The following is a 10,289-nucleotide window of genomic DNA, read 5'->3' on the forward strand; positions in this document are numbered from 1 at the left end:
TATGGGTTGGGAAGAGAATATCAAAAACCACCTAAAGGCCAGATTTTTAACTCTCTGAGGATCAGGTCCTGGGCAAACCCCTATTTGTAACTCATTTTGGGGTCTGAATGGAGGAGGAGTCAAGGAAAGTTGGTTGATTGACTAAACAATAAACAAAATTTCATCACTGCTCACAGCTTTGCAAACACCGGGCCATTGCATTTTGTAAATCCTATCCTTTAATGTATTTATAAATTTTTAAGGGAAACAGGAAACCGTGAGGGGTAAAAATACTCAAGGTTGGGTTGGTTCATGACACTTTTGCCTCATCAAATCCCAGGCCATCCTTCTGACAAGCCAGTTAGAGAAGCTTTGGTGCACCTTCCACCGTGGTTGGTAGAGACGGTCTTTGACTGGGAAAAAGAATCTTATTTTTCTTTCATTTGCAAGTGAAAGGAATCCAGTTCAAATTGGCTTTGGCAAAAAAGTAAATTTACAGGCCTAGGTAAGAATGAAGTCCAGGGGTGTATTTCAGGGATGGCTTCTGGCCCAACTGGATCCAGGTGCTTAAACAACACCACCAAGAATCTGTCTCCACCTCTCACTCTGCTTTCCTTTGTGTGGGCTTCATTCTCAGGCAGGGGGTTCCTTGTAGTGGCAGAGGAGATCACCAGTAGCTCCAAGCTTACTAATCCCAGGAGAAACGATGTCCCTTCCCCGATAGTCGTGACAAACATCCTGGGACAGATCTCACTGCATTCACCTGGGTCATGTGCTCATCTTTGTATCAGCCACTGAGACCTGGGACATGGAATAAGATGATTGGCCAGTCCCAGGTCCCAAGCTGGTCACAGAAGGTGTGGGACAGGCCCTAGAGCCATGTGGGCTGGGTGGGGGAAGGGTGATCCCCATAGAGATATAAGGGCACTGCCAGCAGAAGGAGGACTAGGTGGTGGGCAGGTACAAACAATGCAGGCCCACCACAGTCTACCTCCAGGAGGAAGGGGGTGCAGGTGGGAGCCTCTGGAAGCCACCAGGATCTGCAACTGATCTGGGGGTACGGACTCTATGCCCTTCTCAGATGCAGCACCTGCTCAGGGAGAGGGAATAAGACCTGCGCCACCTGCAAGGGGGAGAAGAAGCTGTTGCACTTCATCCAACTGGTCATCATGTGGTATGTGGCAGTGTCTCAATGCTGTGGCATGCGGGGGTGTCTGAGGGACTTAGCCCCTGACTGGTTTCTGCAGAGAAACTCTGGTTGGTTGGGGCTTTCACGGTGCAAGCACCTGCCAGGACTTAGAAGGGGGAGAATTCCCTTGGAAGAGGCAGTGTGGGGTTGCGGGATGCCAACTGGCTTTAGAACAGACACACCTCAGTTCAAATTCTGCCATCACCACTTTCTAGTGCAGCAGCCACTCGACAACTGGGCCCTTCCCATAGGAATAGAGCCATAGCATCCTGCTATGTCCCTAAGTCAGTCAGGGCTTCCACGCATTAAAGGTTTCTCCTGTGTCAGGCACCTTGCTAAGTGCTTTGTAGGTAAAGATGAAATGAGGTAATGGAGCTGAACTGTCACTATCCTTACTAGCTTCATTTTACAGATGAGGAGACTTAGGCTCAGAGAGGCTACAGAACTCTTGCAAGGTCCCTCCAGTAGCAATTCAAGCCCTCAACCCCAGGTCTGTCTGATTGCAAAGGCCGTGCTTTTAACCTGCCACACTGTGTGCTTTCATCCCTCATCCTCCTTCCCTCCAGGAAGAACAGCTTGTTTGAGTTTGTGTCTGAGCACCGGCTTAACTGCCCTAGGGAGCTCCTTGCTAAAGCCAAAGGAGAAAACCTCTTTAAGGATGAAAACTCAGCGGTAAGAGGGCATTGTAGATGGGAACAAAGGAAGCTGGGTTCCTCCTCCGGTCTCGTGGGCCTGGGGCTGCTAGCTGTGTGTGCAGGCTGCATTCCTTGGAAGGACAGGTTGGGTAGGAGCAGAGCTCCCCAGACATGGATAAGGCTGTGGGGAGCCTGGGGGCTGTCAGTTTCCTTTTGACTTTTACATACTCAGCCCTCTGTCCTTCCCCACCCACCATGCCGTTCTTCCTTCCTAATACTCTTTCTCTCTTTCCCTCCCTCCCTTCTTCCTCCCTCTTTTCCCGCCTTCCTCATCCCCTTCTTCCCTTCCTTCCTCATCCCCTCCTTCCGTCCACAAATCTTGAGACCCTCCTCCTATAACAGGCACTATTCTTGGCCCTGGGTAGACCACGGCAAATAAAACAAGGACCCTGCCCTCGTAGAGCTTACAGTCTGGTGAGGGGACTATGATGGACACTTTTATAGCAATGTCAGATGGTGAAGGGGCACTGAGAAACACTCAAGCAGGGTAAGGGGCAGGGAGGGGTGGCAGTGTCATTCCAGCTGGAGGCGGGAAAGCCTCTCTGTGGAAGTGACCTTGGGCACAGACCTGGATGCAGGGCAGTTGGGGAGTGGACCTTGTGGCGTGGGAGCAAGGGGACAGTGGGGCAGAGGCCTTGAGGACTGGCAGAGGGCAGTGAGCAGGGCAGAGCTAGGAGCTCAGAAGTGAGAGGTGCCTTTAGCCAGAGGAGAGGGTCCTGTGGGCCAGGGGTTGGCACACCCAGCCCACTGCCTGCCTTTGTCAATAAAGCTTTATTGGAACACAGCCCCACCCATTTTCTGACAGGTTGTCTATGGCCGCTTTCCTGATGGTGGATAATGACAGACTATATAGTCTGAAAGCCTGAAATACTTACTATTTGGTTCTTAGCAGAAAAGGTTTTCTCACTTTGCCGTTGGCCTTGGCAGAGAGATTGGCTTCAATGGGACTTCTGAGTGGGGTCCTCAGACTATGGTGGGGGGGGGTGTCAGCCTCCTTTCTTTGCTCCAGTAATTTGGCTTTTTAAAGGCTCACCTCAGGCATCCTCCTACCAGAAGCCCTGCACCCTGCTCTTCCATTTGAGTTAGGGGTCTCCCCCTGGGCTCAGCTCAGACTGAGGACCATCGCTAGGCGTCACTGGCTGCTGGCGGCTCTGTGAGCTGACCCTGCCTGGTGCTGAGCTCTGACCGCTGTCTCACCCTCAGCGTCCACAGCGGCACTGGACCCAGGTGGACACTTAGGAGGAGGGTGGAGGGAGGAGCCACAGTTCCACAATGAGGGGCAGAACAGGGAACCCCAGGGGAGGGCTATGCTTGCCCTTAATATGTGGAAGGCTTTCAAGCCTGGCAGAAGGGGATTTGGGGGCTTTGGGGACCGAGGAGATGTTCCAGTGCCCGGACCTTCTGTAGGTTGAGTGCAAGCACCTGGGCTTATTTGCAGTTCATTTTGTATCCACAACTCACAGACAGTGCCTGACCCTTAGTGGGCGGTTTGAATGTGTAAGTGAGAAATGAATCTGAGTTCCTTTTCCGCTACACGTGTACAGACCCCACGAGTCCACATTGACGGGGACCACACCTGCCATGGTCACTGCCTTGTCCTGCACCTAGTGCGGTGCCCGGCACACAGGAGGCACACAGCTGGGGGATCTAGTGGGCTGCAGGTGATAGCGTTCTCTCTCTGACTGCAGGCTGCCTGTTTTCCTGTTTTTGAAATTCCTGAGACCGCAGTGTGGGTCCTTCTCTCAGCCCCGTTCTCTCTCTGGCTCTGGCTCTGGCTCTGGCTCTAGTCAGCCCCAGTGACTTCCAAGGCTCCAGGTGCAGCAGCCAGGCGGTCTGTGTCGCTCTCTCTTTCCCCCAGGTGTACCCCATTGTGGACTTCCCCCTGCGAGACATCTCTCTGGCCTCCCAGAGGGGCATTGCAGAGCACAGCGCTGCCTTGGCCTCCCGTGCCCGCGTTCTGCAGCAGGTGAGCCAGGGCTGAGGGGCCATCTGGCTCTGACATCTCTTCCTGGGCTGCTGAGCCCTCTTTCCTGAGAATGTCAGAGCAGAAGGATGAGGATGTGGGGGTGAGGGAGGTCCCAGGGGGAGGAGTGTGGGAAGGGCTAGGGCCTGACCTAAGGCCCCAGGGCATGGAGCAGGGCAAGTAAGAGGCAGAGGCAGGAAGGACCCTGGGTCACAGGAGAAGTTTGCATTTTTATTCCCAGAAGCGATTGCAGGGTTTCAAGCACGAATGTGGTGTCATGGGATTTTTGATTCTGACTCTCTGGTGTTTAGATAGGGGAAGAAAAAGCTGGAGATTCAACGTCACAGGCCTGGCTGGAGCTCAGCGTCTTGCCCCTGAGGCCCCTGGCACTTCCCAAGCCCCAGCCCTGTCTTCTCCCAGCCTCTGGGGTTTTGGCCGCTGTATCCTGATGGCCACAAGGTGGCGGTGGTGGCTGCTACATCCCCAGGAGCAGCCCTGAGCGGCCCCTTCTGCTGCTGCTGCAGCCAGCCAGGGGGCCCTAAGGTGGGAGTTTGGCCTGGTAATGTGCTTTGCTGGAGCTGCATGAAGTGGGACTCAGCAGCTGGGACAGGAACCTTGCAGACTGGGCTGAGATCTTGCGTTTCCTGCATCCCAACATGATCCTGGGCCAGCCACTTCCCTCCTTTAAAGCCAGTCTCTCTCTCACCTGCAAAAAAAGACACTAAAGCACCTCATAGGGTTTTGCAGCAAAACTCTCTTAATGTGTTTGGCACCTGGTGCTCAAAATGTCCCTTTCTGTCCTTTGCAATGAGCATTTCCCCTTCTCTCTCTCTCTCTGCACATCTCCCTGATTTGTAGGAGAGAGAAGATGCATTTTATCTAAATGAATACGGACCATCTTGGAGCTGGAAGGGGACTGAGAAATCATGCAGTTCAGACACTGCAAACTTACATGCCTGCCAGGGCCAGGCAGTAAGGAGGGTGACAGGGCGTCATTCAAAGGGGCCTGTCAACACTCAGCTTTCTGTAGGCACAAGACCCAGTGTTTCCAGACTGTCTAAAGTCCAGATTTTTAGATGAAAACTTGTAGTTTTTCAATATTTTGGCAGGTGGGGAAACTGTGGCCCAATGAGGGGAAGTTACCTGTCCTAAGTCACACAGTATGTTGGTGGCAGGTCCAGGACTAGAACTCAGGTCTCCTGAGGCCCTGCCTCTGCCAATACAGCCATTCCTGGAGCCAGGAAGGGTAAACCAGGGGGCAAATACACATTTTTCTTTAAAAAGGAGTATAATGGGAGTGGAGGTCACTTCTCTGAATCTTTTTTCTAATTTTGCCTTTGGTCCTAGAGCTGTAGACAAAGATTCATGCTAATATTTTAGTCAAGATGGAGAAGTTAGAGACGAAATCCAGACATGAGGACATAGCTCGCTAAATTCCATCTCCCGGCCATGGCCATGACTCTGAGACCTGGAATCTGCTATTGCAGGGGCTGAGCTGCACAGACAGATAAACAGCCAATTACATGATGACCACTTGATGGCAATTGATGTCTTGAGCAATTTGTGGCCTCAAACTTGGAGACTTTTTGAGCCAGAAGCAGATGGAGGCAGGGGGGTTGCGGGGGTTGGGGGGGTGGTATTGCCCTGCTCTCCATTGGATCTTAATAGAAAAATCTGGAAACAAGAGTGGTCTTGAATTCAGTGTCCAGGCCTTCTGAGCACTGACATTGACACTCCCATCTCCTTGTGCCCTTTAGTCCCTATTTGGGGTCCTTTGCACTGAAATTTCAAGAGGCATCTTCCAACTTTTATTTCCAAAATTGTCATTTGGATTCCAGTTTCTGGCATATGAAGAAAACTCAGTCACCGGGGCCTTATTTGGTTGTCTCAACAACTCTGTGAAATAAGAGTTTTTATTCCCATTTCACAGATGAGGAAACTGAGGTCTAGAGAACTGGAGCACAAGATCACACGGAAAGCTGTGTGGAAATTTCTTGCCCTGACTCTGATTCCCTTCTTCCTTCTGTAATGTCATGCTGCCCCCTGGCCTCTCCTCTGACAGAACAGGGGCCTGCCTCTCAAAATACACCCCCACTGTCCAGATCTCCAGGGATGGCCAGGGCAGTTTTTCTGAAATGGAGAGAGAAATCGAAGCAGCCAGATGGCTTCAGCCTCAGCCCCCCACCCAGCCTGGTTTACCTCTTCCCTAGGGTCTTCAAGCCATCAACTACAGCAAGAGGACTTGGGGCTCTTTTCCCAGCAGGAAGAATTCCCTGCAAGTAAAGAGGGCCTGACCCCGGGCCAATCATGCCACCTCTCCCTGGGTTTGGGTCCCCACATCTGAGTCTGGGACAGGGGAACAGCTTGTGCAGAAGAACTTAGGGATTCTTGCACAGAGCCTGGCCCACAGTAAGTCCAGAAGAAAGCTTGGCTTAGATGGTTAGGAGCAACATTCCTATGTCAACTATGTAGTGTAGTTGCCAATAACAAAACAGCACCAGAAGCCAATGGGGATGGGAGCCTAATGTTTGCTCCCAAGATGGGCTGCTGTTTTCCTTTCAGGGCCTCATCATTGCAGAAAGTTATTGAGTAACTGCTTAGAGAAGGGGCTGGAGAATGAGGGACTTAGCACCACCCTGTGGGAGGGAATGATGTCCCCATCCTGAAAATAGCCTGGCACAGCCAACTAAACTTTCAAATGTCTTCGGGGTCAATGTTTTACTTAAAACTTGATTCAAATGTTATAAACCACTTCCTAATACCTCTGTGGTTGTTTTAATATACACATGTTTAAACTGACTTTATCCTTCACTGTCCCCCAGCACTCCATCTAAAAATTAATGCTTCTGGAAGTTGTCCTACTTGGCTGGTGACTTTCCATACACGCTGGAACTCCCCTGGGGATGCCTGTGCCCACTTGGTGAAACCTAGAATCAAATGGTAGCTAAAGATGAGAAGTCAGTTTTGGCCAGAGCTTAGGGTGTGTGAAGGAGCACAGTAGGAGATACATCTAGAAAGGCAGATTGAAGGCAGATTGTAGCAGGGTTTAGAATGCTGTGTTAGTCTGTTCTCATGCTGCTAATAAAGACATGTCTGAGACTGGATAATGTGGACTCACAGTTCCACATGGCTGGTGAGCCCTCACAATCATGGCAGGAAGCAGAGGAAGGGCAAAGGCACATCTTACATGGCAGCAGGCAAGGCAAGAAGAGCTCATGTGCAGGAGAACTGCCTTTTATAAAACCATCAGATCTCGTGAGACTTATTCACTATCATGAGAATGGTATGGGAAAACCCCATCCCCACGATTCAATTACCTCCCACTAGGTCCTCTCATGACACATGAAGACTATTATAATTCAAGGTGAGATTCGGATGGGGACACAGAGCCAAACCATATTGAATGCCAACTCCAGAGCAGGACCTTCATACCACACACAGTGGAGAGCTACTGAAAGTTCTTGAGCAGGTGAGTGACTTGAACAGAACACTGACATTTTCCTTGGCTATTTGTTTCCTTAGCGCCAGACCATTGAGCTGATCCCCCTCACAGAAGTTCACTATTGGTACCAAGGAAAGACTTATGTCTACTACATCTATGGCACTGACCACCAGGTGTATGCAGTGGACTATCCTGAGCGGTATTGCTGTGGCTGTACCATCGTGTGACATAGCATAGCTGTCCCCAGAGCCTGCCATTCACGTTTGCCAAGGAGGATAACCGACACTCTCAGAGTGTGTTCACTGTTGGCTGCATTGGACAATCACATACAAACCCTGGCATGTCCTTCCAGAAAAACCAGCTTATCATCTATCAAGCTCCAACTCCTTATGCAGCTCCTCTGGTGGAATCCATCACTCATATGTTTAACCTAAAATAATTCAGCTACACATTCCTGTAGAACAAATGAGAGAAATAATTTAAATGGCAAGGTCTTTGCCTCTGGTCTCCAAGTTAATGCCCCGATGAAGCATGTAATTTGATTTTGCTTTTTCCCTTTGTCGGTCTTGGTTCTGTTGTGCTTCTTCTAGTGGGAGCCTCTTGACAATCTGAGTGTTGCTGAAATGTTCAAGGATACACACAAATATCTGGCCTTAATGCACAATAAATAGGGCATTTAGGCATAAAGTGCAATATGTTACTGCCCATTCTGTGGATCGGGAATTCAGACACAGCCACAGTGCGGATGATTTATCTCTGCTCTGTCATGTCTGGGGCCTCACCTGGAAGATTTAAAGCCTGGAGCTGCTCAAGGGTGGGGCCTGAAATCATCTGAAAGCTGGTTCACTGAGATATTTGGTGGTTGATGGTGGCTGGTGGTTGGGACCCCTTTAGGGAAGCTGTCAGGTGGAGCACATATACGTGGCCTCTCCATGCAGCAAGAGCTTCCTCACAAGATGGCAGCTCTGAGAGTGTGTGCCCCTCATGCACATCCCAAATGAAGAAATAGAGATCTGTTTCACAGCTGGAGAACAAACCAGCTATGTTGGATGGACTAAGAGTCTGCATGCCAATCTCTAGTGTGGTGTCTATGTAAGGAATTTAGAGAGTGTTTTTGAATAGATACAGTTTTTTACATCACAGGCTGACCTTACAGCCCGCCCACTGAATAAGATGTGAACTTGATGCTCTGTGCACCCATCACAGGCAGGAGCTCCCACCTGGTGGTGTAAGGCTGGGTGGGGGGTGGTGCCGGAGGGGATGTCCTGCAGTCCTAATGCTGAATCAGCTTTGGAGAGGTGGTGCTGGGCTAGGCAGGTCTCTGAGCATCTGGTTGTGGGTAACCAGAGACCCTCTGTCATCTCACGATGCCTGCCCCACACCCAGAAGGGGATTGCTACAGCAAGGAGTGGCCTCAGGAAGCAGCCCCTCAGAGGGCCATTGGTGCCCTCTCTTGATCCCCAAATCCCCTCACTGGGATGTGGACTTAACAGGCCTAGTTGGGGGAGGCTGGGGAGACTGAGGCCATCCCCCAGGGCATCACTGATAAATGATATGGAAATGAGCACTCTCATCCTCACCTGCTACTGCCGAACCCTGATTGTCCTGCGTCCCGTTTGCATGTGGCTGTTTCCCGCGTTTGGCTGAACCACATGAACCCCACACACGGGCAGGTCCTGGCTAGCGGCGTGGTGGCTAGCCTCATGCAGGGCCAGCAGGGGTTAGGGGGGTTCTAGCTCCCTTGGGACCACACAGAAGCCCAAGGGGAACTGGACAGAGAAGCAAAGGGAGATGAACCTGGAAGCTTGGAGAAGCCAGGGCCCAGCCAACCTTCCAGGCTCTGATTTCAGCTCCTGCTCACTCCATAGCTTAGTATGTCAGGGAGGCCAAGGGCAGGACGAGGTGTCCCCTTGGGTCAGGGTGCACTGGGGCATGGGCAGCAGCTGGTCCCAGGGACAGAACCTGGTGGTGGCGGGGGAAAGAGGAAGCATTCCCCAAGGAAGACCTCACTTCATCTTCCTCCATCGCGCTCAAGTCTGGGAGGCCCCTGCTCTGGTTTAACAAGGGAGGCCATGCCCTCCCATCCCCATGGCCTACCTGTGTGGTCCTCAAAGGGGAGGCTTCTGCCTGTCAGGCGCATGATACAAACTGGGGGGACAGCTTTTGGTTGTTGCAATGATTGGAAGCAACACCATTGGCACTAAGTGCACAGAGCCAGGAAGGCCAGGCGTCCAGCAACGCTGTTCTGCATCTCACACGACTTGCACATAACCCACTCACTTTCCTGCAGAATGTCAGTTATACACAAAAGTCCTATCAGGTAGTACTTAATGTAATGCTTATTTTTATTTAGTGTTCACCTGTGTTTTTTGTTTTTTTCCTATATGTCTTGTTTGAAATGACTTTGGATCATCTTACTTTTCTTAAGTCCAAATGTGTGTTCTAAGTGGGCATAATTGATGACTGCATTGTGGTTCCCCACATGGTTGTGCCTGAGCATTTACAAATTGAAACACATGTATGTAAAAATTACCTTCTTCCAATTACTCCTCTATATTTTATTGCTCCTATATATATATTTATAATCTGGGCATTAAATTGCTGTTTTAAAAACTTCTGTTATGTAAGTGGGATATATATATATATATATATATATATATATATATATTTTTTTTTTTTTTGTGGAGACAGGGTCTGCCTCTGTCATACAGGCTGGAGTGCAGTGGCTCCCTCACAGCTCACTGCAGCCTCCATGTCTTGGGTTCAAGCCATCCTCCTACTTCAGCCTCCCTAGTAGCTGGGACTACAGGCGCATGCCACTGTGTCTGGCAAATTTTTGTACTTTCTTGGCAGAGATGGGGTTTCACCATGTTGCCTAGCTGATCTTGAACTCCTGGGCTCAAGCGATCCTCCTGACTCAGCCTCCCAAAGTGCCAGGATTACAGGTGTAAGCCACCATGCCCAGCCTATAAATTTTATTTTAGGATAAAAAGGAAGCATTGTGTATGTTAAGGCTGAGGC

General features: G+C 50.5%; 1 protein-coding gene across 5 annotated transcripts in view; it reads left to right on the top strand.

The window, feature by feature from the left end:
• The window catches only part of SSUH2 (ssu-2 homolog), a 58,810-nt gene extending 50,835 nt beyond the window's left edge, over nt 1-7,975 (top strand). For 2 of the 5 annotated variants that reach the window (XM_063630474.1, XM_063630475.1), the window contains exons 10-13: nt 1,061-1,153; nt 1,735-1,840; nt 3,722-3,829; nt 7,349-7,914. In XM_063630474.1, coding sequence (XP_063486544.1) covers nt 1,061-1,153; nt 1,735-1,840; nt 3,722-3,829; nt 7,349-7,495 — 454 coding nt within the window. In that variant the 3' untranslated portion in view covers nt 7,496-7,914. Of the gene's footprint in view, nt 1-1,060; nt 1,154-1,734; nt 1,841-3,721; nt 3,830-7,153; nt 7,191-7,348 lie in introns of all 5 variants that reach the window. The other 3 variants (XM_063630473.1, XM_055259730.2, XM_063630476.1) reach the window with 2 other exon arrangements.
• Nucleotides 7,976-10,289: the final 2,314 nt, after the last annotated feature.

The sequence above is a fragment of the Symphalangus syndactylus genome, chromosome 21 (genome assembly GCF_028878055.3).
Source record: "Symphalangus syndactylus isolate Jambi chromosome 21, NHGRI_mSymSyn1-v2.1_pri, whole genome shotgun sequence".
NCBI classification, from domain to species: Eukaryota; Metazoa; Chordata; class Mammalia; order Primates; family Hylobatidae; genus Symphalangus; species Symphalangus syndactylus.